The sequence below is a fragment of the Meles meles genome, chromosome 10 (genome assembly GCF_922984935.1).
Source record: "Meles meles chromosome 10, mMelMel3.1 paternal haplotype, whole genome shotgun sequence".
Taxonomy (NCBI): Eukaryota; Metazoa; Chordata; class Mammalia; order Carnivora; family Mustelidae; genus Meles; species Meles meles.
The window spans coordinates 33,677,908-33,700,245 of NC_060075.1; the positions used below are offsets into that span (position 1 = coordinate 33,677,908).

Below are 22,338 nucleotides of genomic sequence, written 5' to 3' on the forward strand. Positions count from 1 at the left end.
GGCCTCTCTCCTTCAACACCCAACTAGATATCTCTCCGCTGGCTACGGGTTTTTAGCTTCATTGTTATACCTCTGGTCCAAGCCTGCAGCTTGCTGGAGAAGAGCATCATGCTAAAAGGAGGAGACAAGTGCAAGCAGTTGAAAGACAGAGAAATGTGGGTGATTTGGCAACTTGGGGCAGACCATTCTTAGAAAGACAGATCTTCCTGAGATTCAAGGATGCAAATTCCTTTAGCTGCCCAGGAATTTACTAGGTTCTCCTATATAGATGATCTTGATGCCGCCAGATGAAATCAATCTTAGACTTCCTCTGTCATTATGTAAATGGAATAGGTAATCAAGCATGACTAGCAATAACCAACTCTCAGTAACAAGATGATACATTATTTTAATTGTATGGTTTATCAAAACAACAACTATTAACATACAAAGTACCATTCAGCTCAACTGCAGGTAAAGGCAGTGACAAGTATCTAATGCTTAGAAGAACCACTTACTCTTACAATCTGTCCAGATGCATTAACCTAAGGACATGTTTATAAATAGCAAACATGATTTTCACATTGCAGCTTTCTCAAGCATATGTACAGGTGTGTTGTCTTGCTGATGGGTTGTTCCACAAGCTCTTTCTGTTTTTGATGCGTTCACCCTCTGGATATTAGTAGAGGTATTTGTTTCTGCAGAGTTTTTTGTTACCCACCATTTGCAATATTTGTGCATTAGTATCACACTTTACTCTTCTGAAACAATATTTAAATTGGATATATCTCAACCGTACAATTCCTTGTGTCTTCTGGTAAAATCCACCTCTGTCAAAGAGTTTGGGTTGTAATTGCTCTTTTGCAACATCAGCCCAGCTCTACTATTGGGCTTCAGTGTAACACACCCTCTTTAGAGCCAGCTGCGTTAACCCTTGGCTTCAAGTCCTGGTGATGTAATGAGGGTGGGGTGTACTGGCAATCAGCACATTTCCTTATCACTATTTACAGCCATTGAGAACTATGCTTTCAGTAATCCAAGCCTGACATACCTTTTCTGAAATGTTCACAGTGCAGTATATTTGTGACCTAACAAAAGTTTTCTTATATCATTAAAAATAAACATTTTTATAAAAATATAATACTTTAAATGTCTACATTGACAAAAACAGAGTATCCTGTGCCACATGCACTATACAGTAGTAAGCACAAAATCCCACAGAACAAAACATTACAAAAGTCCTGCCCAGAATAACTGTTCATTCGGGTGACATGGCCAGAACTCTCAGTTGCTTTTATTTCCCCGTAAAATACGTTTTGCTTCACACAAAGCATGTCCTAATGAAAAACTGGACTCCCAGAAAGTTTTATTATCTCCAATTGTTTGTGAGGTGGGGAGCTGCCACCTGAGAAAGAGGCTAATATTTCCAGTTCATCGATCCTTTCTCTGCCCTACATGAGCCATGAGAGGAAACAATGAACCTTTTAGTCAGATGTATTCTGCTTTAACAACATGCTGAGTTACCTTTAAAAACATCTATCACAAATCACTTGTTTTCTTTTCAGAGTCGTCATAAAAAAAAAAAATAGACAAACGATCTAAATGTCCACAATCATCAGAACAGTATCATTCTCAGTTGATTTCTAAATGACAACTAAATTTTTCACTGTGACTAAGCTATTTTATGAGAACCTTCTTAATGTCATCTATATACAATATGTAAATGTCCCTATTAATTTATAAACACATTTCATATCCTGCCATTTTGAAATGTTCACTGTGTTGTCTTTGGAGATTTCTCCATTAAAAGGAATGTAATACAAAAATTTAAAAGGGAATGTTTGCCTAATGGGCAAATGACAACATCAGTAATAAAAAATATTAATGACCATACAACACATGAAAGTTCTTTGAAACACTTAAATTGTAAATGAATGGCTTGGTACTGGGGCCACATCTGTCCCGGATTTTACCATTTCTTCTGAATTTTCTGTGACCAAGAAGCCCTCAAAATTCATTGCCTCTGTTCCTCATATGAAATCATGTAGGATCCTGATTTTTAAAAATTTTGACCTGGAATTCAGGTTTTGGCCTGAAAGCACAGGAACATCATCACAGCTGTGGGGTTTCTGTTGGTCACTGGCCCGTGGGACAAAGCTTCTGGCTCTGATGCTCTGTCAGCTGAGAAATTCGTTAGAATCCAGTCATTTTAAATAGCAATATAAAGTCCTATAATAGTGCAATCTTGGCAAAAGCAAAAATATCTGGTGCCCTTTCAATGGCCAGGCAGTGAAAAAAAAAATTGAACAAAGTGTAGACTATTGTTTGGCAAGTTCTGTGATTCTTCTCAGAAGGGGGCTGGTGAGGTATCCATCTGTCATGTGTCCCCCTCGCCATCAATGTTATCTTGTGAAGACAACAGGGAAGGGTATGGAGCAACACATTTGACATTCACATAGGTAGCGTTCACATGGACATAGTGCTCCCCAATGAAAGTAGAGAATATTGCTGATATCCTGGAGACCAGTTCAGAAAAAGATGGGCGCAGCTCAGCTTTAGGGTGCCAGCATTTGAGCATCACTTCATATCTATTTCAAAAAGGAAGAAATGCTGTGAGAGATATTGTAAAGGTAAGCATTTTGGTAAAACTCAAGAACAGAGGAATGACGGAAGATTCTTTCGAAATTCCTACTTACAAGGGATCTGGGCAGTATTCAGGTTGAAGAAGCCTTCTGCCTTGCAACAAGTAAACTGTTATATCAAAGGTATTGACATCAGGATAAGGTGGTGCTCCTCTTGTCATCAGTTCCCAGAGGAGCACGCCAAAGGACCACTAGTCAAACAACGGAAGGGAGAATCCAGGTGAGGATTGTGATGAACGTGAAAGGTGATCAGTAGGTCTTGATAACTAAATTTGGCTTAGTATATTCAATACTAATGCTTGTTGGGGCAAAGATTTCCTTAAAGGTGGTTAATAAGCTGTACATTTTATGATTACATCAGAATTAGATAAGGTTTAGATTATAAATAAATGCAAAGTTTTTAAAAAAGAATATTTGAAGTCCACATGATGACTAAGATTTCATCTGTAGTTAGTACAGTACAGTTTCCAGGTTCTTATAGTGTCAAAGCATTACCATGTTTCTATCCTTCGCCTTTCCAAGAGTTTCACTACAAATTTACATTACTCATAAAAGAAGATGAAGAAAGCTTTCCAAGATTTTAAATTTGTTAAGCTTCTGAATGAATGTGAATACTCTTTTAAGAAATGTGACCATAAACAAAAAACCCAAGAAACAAAAAAGAGATGTAACCACATCTAACTGTTAATGTTAAAAGGCAAACTCTAAATCAGTGTAAGTAGAAATCCATATTAAAAATCAGAAGTGATAAAATTGCTAGGCAAGAAGGTTCTCTATAAAACTAATTTCAATAAAATAAATGTAATTTAAAAATGTTAAAATACAAGACTGATATAAAACAGCTGTATTAGTACTTGGTAGGAATATTGTAGGGAGACAGAGAGGTTATGTAACCTGTCAGAAATTCTCCCAATAAATGTGAATTCATACTGGGATAAACATTTAAGAGTTCCTAACTCTTGGGTCTTACTTGGTCTACTAAACTACACTAAATATGCAATTTCTTGATTTAAAGCTACTCAGAATACGCTAGGTCATGCATATTATCTCCTCTTGGACATGTGCCAAGGTGAGATGACACAAGAGAGTACTTTGGCATGTGTGGGTCAACGCAGCCAAAGACCCTCGATATCAGCTCTTCCTTAGCAATGTGTCTAGGCCACTCACAGACTAAGAACCATATGGTGGTTGAAATGAGGCCCTGAGAAAAAGGAGGTTCAGAGGGAAAGGAGAACACAGACTAGATAGGCAGAGCAGGAAAACAGAACATTGAAAGGCAAGTGCAGCTTCTAGCATTCAGCCAGGAGAATAAAGCATATCTATCTGAACAATACCACAGTCTGAAAGAAACTAGGTAGATATTGTAGTTGCTGTTACAAATCTCCATTAATGGTGATTTTGTTTGCCCAAGCGCAAGAACTCTTTAAGGCCAGTGACTGCCTTGATCTAAATAGAGAAAATACTCTTTCCTGGGTGGGAAGTAGGTAACTTTGCTGTCCCCTGAAGCCTCTCAAAATCTAAGTTTCCAAAGACTGAAAATCCCTATGAGTCACTTCTGACAACTTCACTGTGTTAACCTTTAAGTTCCAGGATTTGCATTAAAATTTAAATCAGTTTAACAGGTATCTGCTGATAGTTGGTGCACAGGTAGGTTACTGTCCAAGTTATTGGATGGGCCTAAGGTTGATTTAACAGGGTTAAATCACTGTCACATAGAACCAGCTGTCATAAAGAACAGTAAGACGGAATAACTAACACAGAGCAATAATAGAAAAGAGGTGCAAATGCTGTTAAAAGTCAGAGATAATAGTGGGGTCCTGAGAAAGGCTTCAGAAAAAAGGTGACAATAAAGCAGATTTGGAAGAATGGGGAGCATTGGTTTTCCAAGTACACAGAATGTGAGGACAGGAAGAGTGTTCTGGATGGAGTGAACGGGCCCAGGGGTGAGAGAACAATAGGTCACTCTGCTTGATGTGTGGAGTAGATGAGGTGGACCAGGGATGGATAAGTTGAAATGAGATCATGTTGTGGGGGTTTCTGAGTGCTGAAAGTGGGTTAAGATGAAATAGATGAGGCGTGCAGTTGAGCTCTAGGTGACCTACCTATAAACACTACACTTTAGACAAATAGGAGAAGCCCATTCACATTAGAAGACTGCTGGAGGGAGTGTTCTGAACAAGAATAGGTGAGGAGTGCTACTGCATCTTGGCAACACGGAGTCCAGTGAAACTGAACTCCCAAATTAGGGTATATAAGCCAGGAACAGCCATCATGTCCTTTAAGAAAAGATTATTTTATTTAATCCTTATAACAACCCTGTAATGTAATTGGTTTTGTAGATGCTTTAAGGATGAGGAAACCATAGTTTTGAGAGGCTGATTACTTGTCTGTGATTAGGTCTCCTAACCCATAACCTAGGATGTAGGTGGGTCTAATGGCAAATTCACAAAAATGGGGGCAGAGCTGGGTAAGTTTCTGAGGAATTACAGGATTGGGCAATGGCTGGGAATCAGAGGAGGGTTGGAAGAGTCAGGGGACAGGAGTGGTGAAAGAAAGAGGCAGTTTGCAGGGAAAGCACAGTACTGCCTACAACAGCTTGGGACTGACAAGGTGGTGGGGAGAGAGGTAGTGAAGAAGGAAGAGAATGAGGCTGACCTAGAAGAGAGAGAGGCTGGGGGTGAGGAAGGGATAGAAAGAAGGAGAAACAAAGAAGGGGAAAGGGAGAAGGGGAGGGAGAAAGAGAGGGAGAGGTAAGTGCACTGTGCATTAGGAATGATGGAAAGAAGTCAGTTTTAGTTTCTAGATAGGAGAGCTCTGCCATTCATGTTTACTGTGTGGATGGTCTAGCCCTTCTGAATATCTGAGCACCAGCAGTGGGCTCGTCTGAAGAATCTCTGCTTAACTTTATCAAAGGTGAAGATCAAAGAAGTTATTAGACATGAGAGACAATAAAAGCCATAAAAAGTGATAGAAAGTGACACAGCTAAGTGTGCAAGGAATGGAGACAGCCAGCTTTGAGGACTCAAGAGTGGGTAAACTGAGATATAACACATTTTGTAAAAAACCCACAACTGATTAAAAAATGGATAAATTAATAAAATTTTATCAACTGGTAAACTGATAACATTTTCAATAAAATTTAAAACTTCTGCTCTTTGAAAGATACCAGTAAAAAAATGAAAAGGGAAGGACTAGAAAAATATATTTGCAAAAACATGTATCTGGGGGCGCCTGGGTGGCTCAGTGGGTTAAAGCCTCTGCCTTCGGCTCAGGTCATGATCTCAGGGTCCTGGGATCGAGCACCGCATCGGGCTCTCTGCTCGGCTGGGAGCCTGCTTCTTCCTCTCTCTGCCTGCCTCTGCCTACTTGTGATTTCTCTCTCTCTCTGTCAAATAAATAAAATCTAAAAAAAAAAAAAAAAAAAAAAAAAAAAGAAAAACATGTATCTGATAACATGTGCCTGTAATCCAAAATATATAAGGAAATCTTAACAACTCAATAATAAAAGAAATAAACTGGAAAAAAAAATCGAATACTTTAAAAAATGGGGAGGGGCGCCTGGGTGGCTCAGTGGGTTAAGCCTCTCATGATCTCATGATCTCAGGGTCCTGGAATCGAGCCCCACACTGGGTTCTCTGCTCAGTGGGGAGCCTGCTTTCTCCTCTTTCTCTGCCCACCTCTCGGCTTACAAAAAAAAAAAAAAAAAAATGGGGGAAAGGACTTGAGCACATACTTCACTAAAGGAGACAGAAGGATGGTAAATTAGCACAAAAAAAGATGCTTAATGACACCACTATAGCCTACTAGAATGGCTAAAATTCCCAAACCGACAATGCCAAGTGCAGATGAGGATGCTGAACAACTATAACTCTTACATATTACTATTAGGAATATAAAATGATATAGGTACTGTGGAAAACAGTAGACAGTTTCTCATAAAGTTAAATACACACTTATCTTACAACCCGGTAATCCTACTTTACCTGAAAGAAATAAACCTTCACACACAAAACCTTTAAGCAAATGGTTAGCAATTGTAACTATGTATAAGAATTGCTTAAAACTGGAAAGAATGCAAATGTCCTTCAAACTGGTGAAGGGATAAACAAAGTGTGGAATATCTGTACAATGGAAAAACACTCAGAAGTAAAAAGGAATGACTTACTCTGTTGTGAAAAACAGTATGGAGATTCCTCAAAAAATTAAAAATAGAAATGACTGAAAAAAACACTACCATATGATCCAGCAATCCTACTTCTGGGTATATATTCAAAGGAAATGAAATCAGCATCTTGAGATATTTTCACACGCATGTTCATAGCTACATAGCTACATTATTCACCATATTTTCACACGCATGTTGATAGCTACATTATTCACCATTCATCACCTCCAGAGATGGAGGCAACCCTAATGCCTATCAACAGATGAATAAAGAATATATGGTATATACATATAATCTAATATTCTTTAGCTTAAAAAAAATCCTGTCAGATGCTACATCAATGGATCTTGAGGACATTATGCTAATTGAAATAGGCCAGTCTCAAAAAGACAAATACTACATGACTCCACTTGTATGAGGTATCTAAAATAGTCAAGCTCTTAGAAACACATAGGCTGTCAGGAGGGGGATAGGGGAGTTATTCAATGGGTATAGAGTTTCAGTTTTGAAAAATGAAGAAGTTTTACAGATCAGTTGTACAACAACATGTATCTAGTTAACACTACCGCACCATACACTTAAAAATATTTGAGATGGTCAATTTCCTCTTCTGTGTTCTTTGACACAATTAAAAAAAAGGGAGAACATCTAGACACAATGATACTACTGATACAATATGGATAACTCACATGTATTATGATAAGTGAAAGGAGACAGACTCAAAAGGCTATTTACTATATGACTCCATTTATAGGACACCTAGGTAAGGTAAAACTGTAGAGACATGAAACAGACCAGTGCTTTCTAGGTCCTAGGGACAGGCTAGGGGTTGAGTACAAAGGGCACTGATGGAACTGTTCTGTATCTTAGCTGTGGTGGTGGTGTTCACACAACTGCAGGCATTCTTCAGAACTTGATGGACTATACATTAAAAAGTAGATTTGGTACATTGCATAATGAGGATGCCATTAATAGAAATAAAGAAGTGAAGAATTGATAGTTGGCAGGAAAGAACTGGACTTTGAACACGGTAACTTTGTGATGCTGATGAAAACAATCTAGGAAGAGAGATTCAAGCGATTATAGAATGGTTGAAATTGTTGAGGGAGGTTGATACATAAAGACCTCCCTCCACCCAAAAAAAATCCCGAGTGACAGTTGCATGTAGGATGTGAGAGAAGGAAGAGAAACCATCAAAGCTGAAGAAAACATAACCCAGAAGCAAGAGGAAAACCAGATGGTACAGTGTCCCAGAAACCAGAGGAGGAGGACACTTTGGGAAGGAAGAGTTTTGACAGTGTTAAGTGCTGACGTGGGGTGAAAGAGCTTGCTGATTGAACAACTGAGAAGTCAATACTGATGTTGATGGCTGCACACTGTACAAGAATGGGTATGAGAAACTGCAGAGTGACACTTCTACCTGCTTTGAATGGGCTTCAAGAGAATTTCAGATTTTAGCTGAACTCCATTTGGACATTTGTGAGAAAGTGGACCTTTCCATAAGCAGGCAAGTTTTTGCTTATAGGTAGCTCTCTACATACAAGCTTATCACATACTTTTGGAAATGTTCCATGTCAACATTCAAAAGATTGTGCTATCTTGGAAATTAAAGCTAATGCAAATTTACCCATGCAGTCAATAACCATTTGCCAAAGCAGCACTGCACGTGGATTACTCTTGTTCCCCCTTTATGTAGCACAATACAACATCTTTCAATGAGAGGGAAAGAGACATAGCACTTTGTATCTATAGAAGCCTCCATAAATTTCCAGTCAGGTATCAGAGTGACAACTGCTGTCTGAGAAGTGCTGGCCTCTGTGTTGTGTGTACGTGTGTGGAGGTAGTAATGTGTGTGGGGGCTTGTCTAAAAGCTCAGAATTGCAACTCTTGCCTTAAACATTTAAGATTTCATCAGATTCTTTTTTTGTTTTGTCTTAAAAGTTTTGCTGAGATGTAATTTATGTATTATAAAACTTGTCATTTTTTAGTGTGGGTCAACAATGTTTAGTGTACTTATTTGTGCAGCAATAGTCACAATTCAGCTTTTAAAAATATTTTTTAAAAGATTTTATTTATTTATTTGACAGAGAGATAGAGAACAAGCAGGGGTAGCAGCAGACAGAGAGAGCACTGAGCAAGGAGCCCAATGTAAGACTTGATCCCAGGACCCTGGGATCATGACCTGAGCTGAAGGTAGCTGCTTAACTGACAGAACCACCCAGGCACCATAAAAGATTTATTTATTTTAAAGAGAGAGAGAGAGGGAAAGAACCTCAAGCAGGTTCCCCACTGAGCATGGAGCCTGAGGCCAGGCTGGATCTCATGACCCTGAAATCATTACCTGAGCCAAAAATCAAGAGTTGGCTGCTTACCCGACTGAGTCACCAAGACAGCCCCACGATTCAGTTTTTAGATCAATTCCAATATTCTAGAAAGTTCCCCATGCGTGTTTGTAGTCAATCTTGGCTCTTGCCCTCAGTCCCGGGCAACCCTTGATTTATTTTTTGTCTCTCTAGCTTTGCCTCTTTCTAGAAATTTCATATAAATTGAATCATTCAATATACAATCTTTTGAGTCTGTCTTCTTTTGCTGGACCTAATAGCTTTGAGGTTTACCCATGTTGTAGCAGGCATTAGCAAGCAGTTCCCTTATAGTGCTGAATGGTATTATTCCATTGTATAGAAATGACATGTTTTACTTATCCATTCACCAGCTGATGGACGTTAGGATTGTTCCTGTTTTTTTTTTTCTTATTATGAATACGACTACTATGAACATTCATGTTCAAGTCTTTGTGTGGGCACATGTTTCCATGTGCTTATTGCTAGCTATTCATATATCTCTTTGATAAAAGGTCTATTCAAATCTTTTGTCTATTTAAAAAATTTGAGTTATTTTGTCTTATTGAGTTATAAGGGTCGGTCTGGTTCTTAATGGCAGACAAACAGTCCGGATGGAATTTATACTCTTTGAGGACAGGTTAATTCTCCCTACCTTATACTTTCATCTGCCACCATCACTAACACGTTCCGAGCCTACCTCTTTAGCACTCATTTCTTTGATCTCTTCAGAATCTTTCAGGATTAAAATCCCAGGCATTACACTCTACCATGTACTATTACATTCTCTTATTAATCGTATCCACTCCAAAGTCCCATCCCTCCATCATGTCCTGTAACACATTTATTAAAAACAACTCCCAGTCACTCTCAACTTAGTCTTTAATATCTTCCCCACTTCCTCAGGAACAGAAACTCTGCTTTCACTCGAAGACCACAGTGTCCTTGAAACCTGCTGACTCACTGGGAGGAGGGTAGATGACTTCTTGCTTCCCAATGCCACACTCAGATCTCTGATCCCTGTCACCCCTAAATAGCTGCCAACCCTTTCTCTTCTGAAGTCTATGCCCTCCATTATTATTTTTTGCCTACCTTGTTTGCTGATGTTGCCAGCAAACATTTTTTCCCTTTTCAATTCTTATCTTCAAGGACTGAAAATTCATATTTCTCTACCTCTACACATCACAGTCTTCTTGACTTACTACGAGCAAATAGAGTAAGAATACTCTCTATCCCATTCAACACCTAGGCTCCTCAACGCACTCTAGACCTCCAAATCATTCAAATCACTCAGCTTTCAAGGCTGTTTTCGTGTACTGAGTAGCACTGGACCCTGATGAGCATACCCCATTTCTTCCTGAAACTTTCTCTTCCTCTGGCTCTCATGACAGCCTCCTCTAGGTCTCCTACTTCTCTGCTTTTCTTCCTCATTTCCCATACGTAGGTTCTCCTGAGTAATTGTTTTTGGACGCTAAAAAGTCTATTTCCACAAGTGACCTCTGCTATGGAATGAACTGTGGACCCTCTACCCCCATTCATATATTGAAACTCTAATTCCCAGAGTGATGGTATTAGGAGGTGGGGCCTCTGGGAGATAATTAATTTAGATGAAGGTGGAGCCCTCCAGATGGTATTGGTGCCCTCATGAGAGGAGATACTGGGATCTTACTCTTGCTCTTTCTCCTGCATGAGGACACAGTGCAAGCCAGGAAGCGAGCTCTCGCCAGAACCCGACCATGCTGGCACTGTGATCTCACACTTGCAGCCTCCAGAACTGTGAGAAATAAATGTCTATTGTTTAAGCCACCCAGTCTGTGGTATTTTGTTATGGCAGTCTGAGTTGAATAAGATAACTAATTAGGCTGTACAAGCTGCAGAGCCACATTTCCAAATGCCTAATGGACATTTCTGCTTGGATACTCACTCCCAAGTCAAACTCAGTATGTTCAAGCCTCAACTGGTATTTTTCCCCCTCATCCAGCTTTTACTCCTTTGCCTCACATATGTGCTATTGCGTTAGCATACAACTTTGCTAATTTTTGACTTTTATCAGTTCCTTGCTAAATATTGTTGTTATTACCTATGAGATGCCTTTCCTTCCATCTCTTTTCTGTTCTACAGTTTCTGTATTATTTCAAGTTCTTCCTGAAATCTCATCTGCCTGCATCTACTCCTCTCAGAACACCTTACAGAATAAAGACAGACTACAGTGTTGTCTGATTACACTTTAATGTTTCCACATGGCCAGAGAAGAAATTCCAGACTCCCTAGTTTGCTTTCCAAGAACTGAGATCTAGTATGAATATATTTTTCCCAGTTTATCCTCAGAACTTCCCTCTGTGCCTTTTATTTTTGTCAAATCACCTACTGCTTACTGTTTCCTTAGAATTTTAAAAATGCATATACTTTCCTGCCCCTTGGCCTCCCCTGGATTTGTATTTATTTCACTGCCCATTCTGTCCTCCTTTAAGGCCCATACCAAGCACCACCTCCTCTATGAGCTGGAAGGGAAGTAAGGAATCTGGCTGCCCATGTGAGTGTCTCTCCCACTCTCAGGACTCAGTGCACGCCTTTTGAAGCTTGTTCTATGAGAGGATGATCTTTGTATATAAAAAAAGGCATATTTCTAGATTTCCTTTTTTTTTTAAGCAGACTGCCCGCCCAACTTGAGGCCTGAACTCACCACCTGACCCTGAAATTAAGAGTCACGTGCTCTACCAGCCAGCCAGGCACCAAGAAGGGCACATTTCTAGCTGGGTGCAGGAATAATGCCCTCACTGCTAGGCCTGTCTCAGGTAGGGCTTTCAGATTTCTCGAGGTGGATTTTAGCTGCCTTTGAGCGATGAGTGGCTGCACTAATCCCAAGTCTACTTTGTGTGACAGTTATTGACGGACATGCCTTCTCTTCGCTGCCGTGTCAAAGTTCCTGGAGGACAGACTTCAGGCCTGGTTCAGCTCTGGGCTTCCTAAGGACCTAGCATGGTGCCCTGCTAGACAAATGTTTTTGATAAATGAATGGATTTATGAAAACAGACTATGGGTTAGACAACCAAGGTGATTTATACTTACGAAGAAACTGAAACAAAAGGTTTCCTTTTGTGAAAAAATAAAATAGCCATAAAACTACTAAGAATGTTGGGTATGATAGTAAAAGAGGAGAAGGCCAGGGATGATCAGTACATTACCACATCTGACTTGGTGGTAAACTTCTGAGTTTGCAGACTTTCTAAAGCCATCCACTTCACGGGCAGCTTGGCACCTGTTTTGTTGTGTACACTATAGTATTCTTTATCATACATGTCTCTGGCAAGACCAAAATCAGCAACCTTGACAGTGAATTTTTCATCCAGCCTATGGAAAGGACAACGATTATTACTGGTGGCTGAAACAGGATAATTTACAGTGATGCTGAATATCTATAGGTCAGAACAAGGACTTATATCTGAAATCCATAACTTTTGCAGAGTAATTAACACTAAATTACAATGGAATTCTTTTTTTTTTTTATTTTTTTCTTTTTTTATTTGTTTATTTACAGCATAACAGTGTTCATTGTTTTGGCATCACACCCAGTGCTCCATGCAGTACGTGCCCTCCTCATTACCCACCACCTGGTCCCTCAACCTCCCAACCCCCCCACAATGGAATTCTTGATTGAAAATGCTCGCCATTTATATTACAAATTCAACAGGTCAAGGAAAGAGATCAATGAATGATGTGGTATAAGAAAGTCCCTTTTGCTTTAATGGTAATAAAATTGGTCCCCCCTCCTAGCTTTCCTTTGTTGCTAAATCAAGTATGCTAACTGACTCCCCCAAGCAATTGCAGATCTCCACTTGTTATTTTACTAGTAATACTCAGCTTTGTGGGAGAGATATGACAGAGGACTTTTATTCTACCTTTTCTTTCTCAGATGGGCTAGGTTATTACATAAAACTCATATATCCCACCAACTGTGTAACAGAGAAATAGGATACATAGTAAAGCCTCTAATAAAAACAGCAAGGCTCAACAAAAACCAATTTCCGCTATCTGAGGCTATGTATCCTTTGTTTAAGCTGGCTTTTATGTAGTTACATTGACCAAAACCAAGGTAGGAAATTAATAGCACAGCTCTCTCATTCACACATACCATAAGTCATGAATCAGTGCTATGTGAGGAAAGCACTGAATCCATTACAAACTGTTGATTGTTGAGTTATACAGCCCAGGCAGCCAGACACAAATAAACCTCTTTGTATATTCATTCCCAAATACCATTTTTGGTACTGCTTCTGCAGGCTGACTTCAAATCCAGTCTTAGGAAGTTGCAATATGTTGGTATTTGTGTTACCAGCCCTCTCCTTTTCACTGTAAAATGCTGAAGATCAAATTCTCCCTCCCAAACACTAATGCAGTGTGAAACCACAACATTGGGGGCTACTGGTGGGAAGGGAAAAGAAAAGCAAAAGCACACAACAGCTGTTTAAGACTCCCTCTGGAGAATTCCTTTTAAATTCTCCATTTGATAAAGCCTGAAAGCCCCGCCTACCTCCCCAGTGCTTACATATCAGATTTAAAACTGTAACAGATATAAAGGCCTTTTGCATAAGAAGAGAAAATATCCTCACTAGTCTTCAACAGTGGGAAACAGATTCCTCTTTGTCACTTAATTTGGACTGTGGGCACAGAGATTCTTATACTTACATACAGTTTCTTGCAGCCAAGTCTCTGTGGACAAACTTTTTGCTTGCAAGATATTTCATGCCTTTGGCTACTTGAAGACCAAAGCCAATAAGATCTTTTACAGTTGGGTTCTGCAATCAAAGGGAATAGAAAACACATTTAGCCAAGTATCTGATGATCTAGCTATGATCTCAGAATTCTGAAATGTTTATAAGAATTATCTTGTTTCAAACGGTAACTTGTGCCTTGTTGAGGACAGCAATCATTTATTAGATATTTATTATTTGCAAAGCACCAGGATAGATGCTTTTGTGAATTTTGGCTAGTCCTTATACACTTCTGTAGGATGGATTCCATTTTCCAGATGGGGAAATGAAAGTGCTTTAAAGTTATTCTGGTATGGTGGGGCCAACAGATGGTAGACCACTGCCATTGAAAAGATAGCTAGTTACTCACAATTCCCAAGGGAAGGGGGCAAGCCATGCCAAGCAAGGCCACAGAAGAAAGCACCAGGGTTTGCCTAGGAAGCAGAGGGAGCAAGGGGAAAACACAGGCAAGAGCTTGTTTTGTGGTTTCTGAGGGAAGGTAAGCAGATTTAGGACTGGGTAGTTTGAATAATTTCAGCAGGTTCCGGGTTGTAGGAACTGTAGGTTCTGTAGTTGTATCTGCAGCTGTCTGGTATCTGGCCCTGTAGTGATTACAGCAGGTGGATAGGTCTCAGAATGTGAGAGTTCTTTAAAGGAGGTGATTGGGGTATAGGCTCTGGATTGGTTGGTTTGCTTCTGAAAGAAGGAAGTTAAGTTGTTTACTATCTTTCGGAATTTGCTAGTTCTGGGAAGAGCAGGCCCTCCAAAGTCAGCAAGGAACCAGAAGTCAGAGCATTAGAAATACATGGTTAACCTAAAATTTGTTTGGAACCACAAAAGACCCCAAACAGACAAAGCAATTTTGAAAAAGCAAAGCAAAGCTGGAGGCATCATTACCCCGGACTTTAAGCTATATTACAAAGCTGTAGTGATCAAGACAGCATGGTACTGGCAAAAAACAGACACATAGATCCATGGAACAGAATAGAAAACTCAGAAATGGACCCACAGCTATATGGTCAACCAGTCTATGACAAAGCAGGAAAGAATACCCAATGGAAACAAGACAGTCTCTTCAACAAATGGTGTTAGGAAAACTGGACAGCCACATGCAGAAGGATGAAACCGGACCACTTTCTTTCCTTTCTTTCTTTTTTTTTTAATGAGATTTTATTTATTTAACAGAGAGACACAGCGGCGAGAGAGGGAACGCAAGCAGGGCGAGTGGGCGAAGGAGAAGCAGGCTTCCCACTGAGCACGGAGCTAGATGCAGGGCTGAATCCCAGGACCCTGGGATCATGACCTGAGCCATCCAGGTGCCCCGAATCACTTTCTTATACTATACACAAAAATAAAACTCAAAATGGATAAAAGACCTAAATGTGAAACAGGAAACCATCAAAATCCTAGAGGAGAACACAGGCGGTGACCTCTTTGACTTTGGCCACAGCAACTTCTTACTGATATGTCTCCGGAAGCAACAGAAACAAAAGCAAAAATGAACTACTCAGACTTCATCAAGATAAAAAGCTACTATATAGCAAAGGAAACAATCAATAAAACTAAGAGGCAACCAATGGAATGGTAGAAGATATTTGCAAATGACATATTGGATAAAGGACTGGTATCCAAAAATCTAAAAAGAACTTACCAAACTCAACACCCCCAAATAAAGAATCCAGTTAAGAAATGGGCAGAAGACATTAGCAGACATTTTTGCAGAGAAGACATACAAATGGCTAAAAGACATATGAAAACACGCTCAACATCACTCATCATCAGGGAAACACAAATTAAAACTACAATGAGATCTCAACTTACACCTGCTGGAACAGGTAAAATTAACAACACTGTAAACAACAGATGTTGGTGAGGATGCGGAGAAAAGGGAACCCACTTACACTGTGGGTGGGAATGCAAACTGGTGCAGCCACTCTGGGAAACAGTATGGAGGTTCCTCAAAAAGTTAAAAGCAGAACTATCCTATGACCCAGTAACTGCAATACTAGGTATTTATCCAAAATTTATTATTTACTAGGTATATGTATCCAAGATACAAAAAATACTGATTTGAAGGGGCACATGCATCTGATGTTTATAACAGCATTATCAACAAAAGCCAAATAATGGAAAGAGCCCAAATATTCTTTTACACACACACACACACACACACACACACACACACACAAATATTACTCAGCCATCAAAAAGAATGAAATCTTGCCATTTGCATTATGCAGATCTCCATGTGGATGGAGCTAGAATATATTATGCTAAGTGAAAGAAGTCAGTCGGAGAAAGATAAGTACCCTATGATTTTACTCACATGAGGAATTTAAGAAATGAAACAGATTACATTAGGGCAAAAACCTGAAGCTGATGAGAAGCAGCATACGTGGCTATGTGGCAGAAAGTGCTCCAGGCAGATGGAACAGCAAATGCACAGGTCCTGAGTTAGGAGAGTGGGTGGTAAGTTTGAAGAATACTAAGGGACTCATTTGTAATTAATTCTTCATTGTTTTGCCTTCTGGAGTTAAAACTCCATGTGGGCTGAAGCTCATTCTGCCTCTGTGCTTTGCTGTTTCTGGCACATGGTAGGGACTAAAAAATGATTAAATATACCTATCAGAGGGATGGTAGATCAAGGCAGCTTGCAGGACAGGTAAGAATCATTGCCCCTGGGAAACCCTTCTAGGTACTACTATTTTTCCACCAGGACAGGGGATCTTGAGGTGCAATTGAATAGAATCAGGCCCTATATATCTGAATGGTAGAAACAATTTACATGTGTTTCTTTAACTAAATGCTTTTTAAAGGGTTCAAAACGGAACATTTTGGAAGACTGGCTGGCTGACAGGTGGTTTACCAGTTAGTAACCCTGGTAATATACTTACATGAGTTTCATTTCTAATGAAATTTCGAAGATCTCCATGTTTCATGTATGGTAGGACCACCAGGGGAGACCCCTCACTTCGAAGGCAGATTCCCAAGAGTGAAAGAACATTTGGATGACTAAAGTCTTTCATGATGATTCCCTCAGTCAGAAACTGGGAAACTTCGCCTATGTCAGTGATTCCTGAGAAATACAGCAGTGGAGACATTAACTTCATTATGGACCAATAAATACTTCATTAAGTTCAGATAGGAAGAATTACAGAAAGTAAAACCACATGGATGAATCTTGTCCTGACACTCCATCCTCAGAGTGTTTTTTTATAATACATTTGAGTAAAAGATGTCACCCTGTAATGTGTCTTCAAGTCACCCCCAAACTCTAGCAGTTAGTTTGTCTCATACAGAAAAAGAAGAGGGAACCAGGTCAGTCCATTTCTGCAGTGGCTATCTAGGGCAAGGGTCTGCAAACTTCTATAAAAAGCCAGAGAGTAGGGGCACCTGGGTGGCTCAGTGGGTTAAAGCCTCTGCCTTCGGCTCAGGTCATGATCCCAGGGTCCTGGGATCGAGCCCCACATCGGGCTCTCTGCTCCACAGGGAGCCTGCTTCCTCCTCTCTCTCTCTGCCTGCCTCTCTGCCTAGTTGTGATTTCTCTCTGTCAAATAAAAAAAAAAAAAAAAAAAAGCCAGAGAGTAAATATTTTTGGGCTTTGTGGGCCATATGGCCTCTGTTGCAAATACTCAACTCTTCCAGTGTGGTGCAAAAGCAGCCACAGACAATTATCTATGAAAGTCACTGGGCCATAAGTTTTTGGTCCCTGGAATAGTGGGGTTTGAAGACCAATTGTCATATGGTATCTAAGTAGACTTTTCTACTTTTCTACTTTTTTCTACTTTTCTAAAAGTAAAAGTCTACTAGACTTTTTTCTACTTTTCTACTTCACGTTTCTAATCATGTCCAGATAGAGATCCTGAGGGCCTTACACTAGTCAGCATCGATGAAAGGTTAATGACCTTTAATTTATTAATCTGACTAGTACCAGTGTCAGTGATGATATATATGTGTTTTTGTTTTGTTTTGTTTTGTTTTTTTTACAAAGCAATGCTTTCTGAGACCTGGAAGTCCTCAGGTATTTGGAAGAGAGATTATGTGGATGGGAGAGAGATTAACACACACCAGGGACAGACAGGGATTACTTGCTGTTAGGATTGTTCTGAGTACAATGAGCACTGGTACCATCTTGTGAGGCAGATTTACTGATAATCCTTTACAGTCTGTAGTTAGGTTTCATGTAAACTGTCCCATTAATTACATTGTGGTCAGACTTCCAACAAAATCAACCATATAGAACACTGTTCAGCATAGGGACTTATGTAAAAAAGGTTGGAAAACTTCTGTCAATAACATATTTTGGAAGAAAACCTTTCACTTGTGCACCAACAGCTTATTAATTCTGATAAAAATTTGTACTACAGCTGGTTAACACTTTTCAGGCTACTGCAAATTATAAGCAGAAATTTAGCAATATACATAGAAAAAGCAAACACTGACTTGATGTGTGAAACCTGCCAGCAAAGGTGGAGCCAGGAAAATTCTAGTATGATGAGTACATGGGGTTGCACAAGATTTATGCCTTAATTATGGCTCCAGGTCATCAATAATCTTAGCTAATATCTGGAGGCATTCCCTGTTTCTTAAACAGAGTATAAAGTCCATCTAATGAAGATTTTCTCAATAACATCTAAAATTTAAAAAAAAATTCTAGCATTAAGAGAGGTAAGTATCACTTGTTTATGAAGTTCATTTATGTAGAATACCTTATTCCCCCCCAAATGCAGATTAATAAGATATTGCCACACTTACGATTTCTGTTTCTGCCGACATATTTTTCTCCTGTTTGTCTTTTTTCATTTGTAAGTCTTTTTAATGAAAATTATGGTAAAAAAATAATTATAGTAATTCTTTTGGGTAAAATGAGTCATTACTACAGGATGTGCCAACATGGCTCCAATAGTTTCCATAAATGTCACTTGCAAAACAAATATTATAAGCCAAACAGTTAAATGACATTCAGTTCATCCAAGAATGTCATTTCACCAAACTCTTATTTATGAGGGCTCTGAGAAATAATTTCTGAAGAAATATTTCAATAAGAATTTAGACCAATCAAATTTTTAGGATTAGACCCCTAATTCCAGCTGTAGCTGATTTTTCCATAAGGGAAAGTACAGATCAACATTTTATTATGAACTACTTAATAGTAAACCATGAAAGTGTACTCCATTGTTACATAAAATATCACTTACGATTCAAGGATTTCACAGCGCAGTGAATTTTCTTGTCATCATTGTCCAACAAAGTCCCATGGTATACACACCCAAAATGTCCTACATGAAAGGGAATTTGGTTAGTGTTACATTGCTTTTATTTTTTAAAAAAAGATTTTATTTATTTATTTGACAGAGAGACCTCACAAGTAGGCAGAGGCAGGCAGAGAGAGAGAGGGAAGTAGGCTCCCTGCTGAGTAGAGAGCCTGATGCAGGACTCAATCCCAGGACCCTGAGATCATGACCTGAGTGGAAGGCAGAGGCTTAACCCACTGAGCCACCCAGGTGCCCAGTGTTACATTACTTTTAATTAGGCAATTATCACTTGAAAAGCCCTTTATGGTTTTTATTTCCTTCTTTTTCCTACATGGCAAAAAAATGCATTGTTTCTTATACTTTTGATTAATAGTACCACCGTGTCTGTTTATAAAATATGTAGATGTAAGGTATTTCACCCTAAGATATAAACATTTGCTTATTTAGTACATGGTAAAAAAATTTAGGTGATATAACTGTTACTAAAGGCTAATATAGCAAAATATTCAACCACAGTGGGCACTGAACACAAGAGTAACATCTGCTTTATAAAATAAATTTATTATTTTTGGGTTGGCTGGGTGGCTAAGCTGGTTATGGATCCCGACTCCTGGTTTCAGCTCAGGTCATAATCTCAGGGTCATGAGACTGAGCCGTGCATTGGGCTCTTGCTGACCGCAGAATTTGTTTACAATTCTCTCTCCCTCTGACCCTCCCCACTGTGCACACTTGCATGCTCTTTCTCTAAATTAAATAAATAAGTCTTTAAAAAAAAAGAAATTCATTATTTTTAAGGATCAAATATCTTTTAAATGTGAAAATAAAGTTTTATCCCATGAAGAAATGCAATAAAAGAAGCTCCCTCTATTCCAGTAAACTAAACTGAAATAAAAATGTCACCACTAGAAATAAGATTAGCATTATAGAATAAGGATTTCCCCCATTAGTCACCGGTTAATATGTAATCCAGGTTGGCAGAAACTGAAAGCCAACTGCCCAAATGAAGCAAACAGTCTGAATCATTTCATCTAGTTCTCTCTGGCTTTAGCCACATCACTTTCCAATGGTAGCCTTTCATCTAGTGGCAGTAATTTTCCCCAGTGGTGCCAAACGTCTGGTAGCTGTGTAAGTCACTCATTAATTAGTTCATCCATCCAGCCAAGATTCCCTGAGTTCCTAGTATGTGAGTGTCAGGCATTAGCTTACCCTTTTAATGTAAAAATGAATAAAATAAAACCTATGCTCTTGAGGGCTCATTTTCTACTGGGAATATTTACAGAATCACTAATGTTACTACTTCCTAAGAGAAATAATTTACACTAGCCCATTTACTGATGAAAATTAAAAATTCTAATTTTACAATGTATAGAATTAGAACATAATTGGTGAGGTCACATTACCTAAAACTGGCACAATTTCTGGGATTTATAGGCTAGTAATAGAACTATACATTACTCTGATGTAAAACAGGTTAACAGTGCAGCTACTATTTGGGAAAGGGAACATACTAAGGATTAGAATCTGGAATCTGTTGTAGAAGAACTTGTGGATGCTATCACAGGAAAATGGGAAAGCTGTGTGTTCATAGAAGGCAGACTGTCCCATCAACTTCTGTTGCATCACACTGGCAGATGCCTGCTACCTTTTGCAGCACATACAGAATAAGAGATCAGAGGCCATTCAGTATCAACGGCAAAAGCTTTTTAGGAAAAAAAAAAAAAAAAAAAAAAAAGAAGAACACAGTTCATTTCCTGGCTCCTGGTTGCTTTCTTTTCCTGATAAATATTTCCTCAAACACTGTGCATGCAAGCTGTTACTGCTGCTCCGGCTGGCTTATTACAAATATTCATCCTCTTTGTATAAAGAAATTGGAGTGCATTGTAGAGAAGATATATGTTGCTTCAGATCAGGGGAATGCTATAAATTCCATCTTTTGATGCTGTCCAGCAGTGTACAAACTGCTATAAACCAGGACTTGATAGATTTAGTCACTGTTCTCAGAGTAAAGAAAGACTAGAGGAAGATATGAGTAAAAATATTGGAACTTAATGATTTTCAGAGACGTAAACTGCACCTTCCAAGAAACTATAGTTGCCATTATGAAAAAGATGAGGAAAGAATGTGATTTATTTTTCATATGTTTAGGAGATTATCAAATTGCCTCCCTGCACAGGGGCAAATCCCCATGGATATGATTTGTAGGGCCCTCTTTCTGCAGAACAGAAATCAAGTGCACTTGTTATCACTGCCTTGTCAGCTGCTTTCACCATTGTCTAAGCTCCTAATCTGCAAAGGCAGAAGATAAAATGCTTACTGGAAACTGTATTTAACAAAGATTTGAGTGGAAATACTTACCTCTTCCTATGACTTCATTGAAATGCACAATCAGGCTACTCGGCCCAATCACTACGTGCTGGACTGCCTGGACCAGTTCTGGATTTAGAGCACTGAGGTCAATGTGGACAGTATTTTGCAATAATGGACTGGATATATCAGAGTCCCCACTAGTAAGCATAGGGGACAGGTCCGTCAGAGGATACTGTACTTGTCTGCATGATCCGTTCTGGGATGAGTTAGGAAACTGGTCTGCAAGATAAAGCAAAGTTATTAGAAAACAAAGCAAAAACTCAGTGGAGACTACAACAGGGCAACAAATTAAATTGATAATGAAGTCTGGATATTATAATTTAAGGAATGGTAGTTTTATCATTGAATGAGGCTAGAAAAAGGCTTTACAAAAGAATTGGGTTAATAAAAATGATAGTTTGGGGAAAGGTACTGGCTTACATATACAAGAATTGGAACAAAATGTTTATAAGTTTTCTTTTAAATAAACTAAGCATTAACTTTGAAGCCTTGTTTATTTTCATTTCCTTAGACATTTATCTTTTAATATATAGCTAAAAGCCATGCTTGAGATTTATTTTTTAATATTCTATATTCTTAAGATTGGGAAGCAGCAAAAGTAGTTTTGCTTTTGAGAGAATAGTGTTTATTAGTGGAATTAATTAGTATTGCTCAACATTTATATGGATTCCTGGCCAAGGAAAAGTACAGTATAGTGAAATTAGAAATATATAAATGGCTAAATTTTCAGAATTGAAGGCTTTTCGCATTAGTGGTAAATTCTCCCCTGTGTGTTGATGATAGCAGATATAATGGGATCTCCATTCAGAGAAGCCTAGCATTGGGTTAGTGTGCCATCCC

The 22,338-nt window shown here is 39.0% G+C and overlaps 1 protein-coding gene across 3 annotated transcripts in view; it reads right to left on the reverse strand.

Moving 5' to 3' along the window:
* Window positions 1–362: 362 nt before the first annotated feature.
* MET (MET proto-oncogene, receptor tyrosine kinase) overlaps window positions 363–22,338 on the reverse strand; it is a 118,023-nt gene continuing 96,047 nt past the window's right edge. For all 3 annotated transcript variants that reach the window (XM_046020761.1, XM_046020760.1, XM_046020759.1), the window contains 7 exons: window positions 21,487–21,717; window positions 19,075–19,155; window positions 16,771–16,952; window positions 13,812–13,921; window positions 12,311–12,476; window positions 2,676–2,812; window positions 363–2,567 (listed from right to left, as the gene is read on the reverse strand). In XM_046020761.1, the coding sequence (XP_045876717.1) occupies window positions 2,357–2,567; window positions 2,676–2,812; window positions 12,311–12,476; window positions 13,812–13,921; window positions 16,771–16,952; window positions 19,075–19,155; window positions 21,487–21,717 (1,118 nt within the window). In that variant the 3' untranslated portion in view covers window positions 363–2,356. The remainder of the gene's footprint in view (window positions 2,568–2,675; window positions 2,813–12,310; window positions 12,477–13,811; window positions 13,922–16,770; window positions 16,953–19,074; window positions 19,156–21,486; window positions 21,718–22,338) is intronic.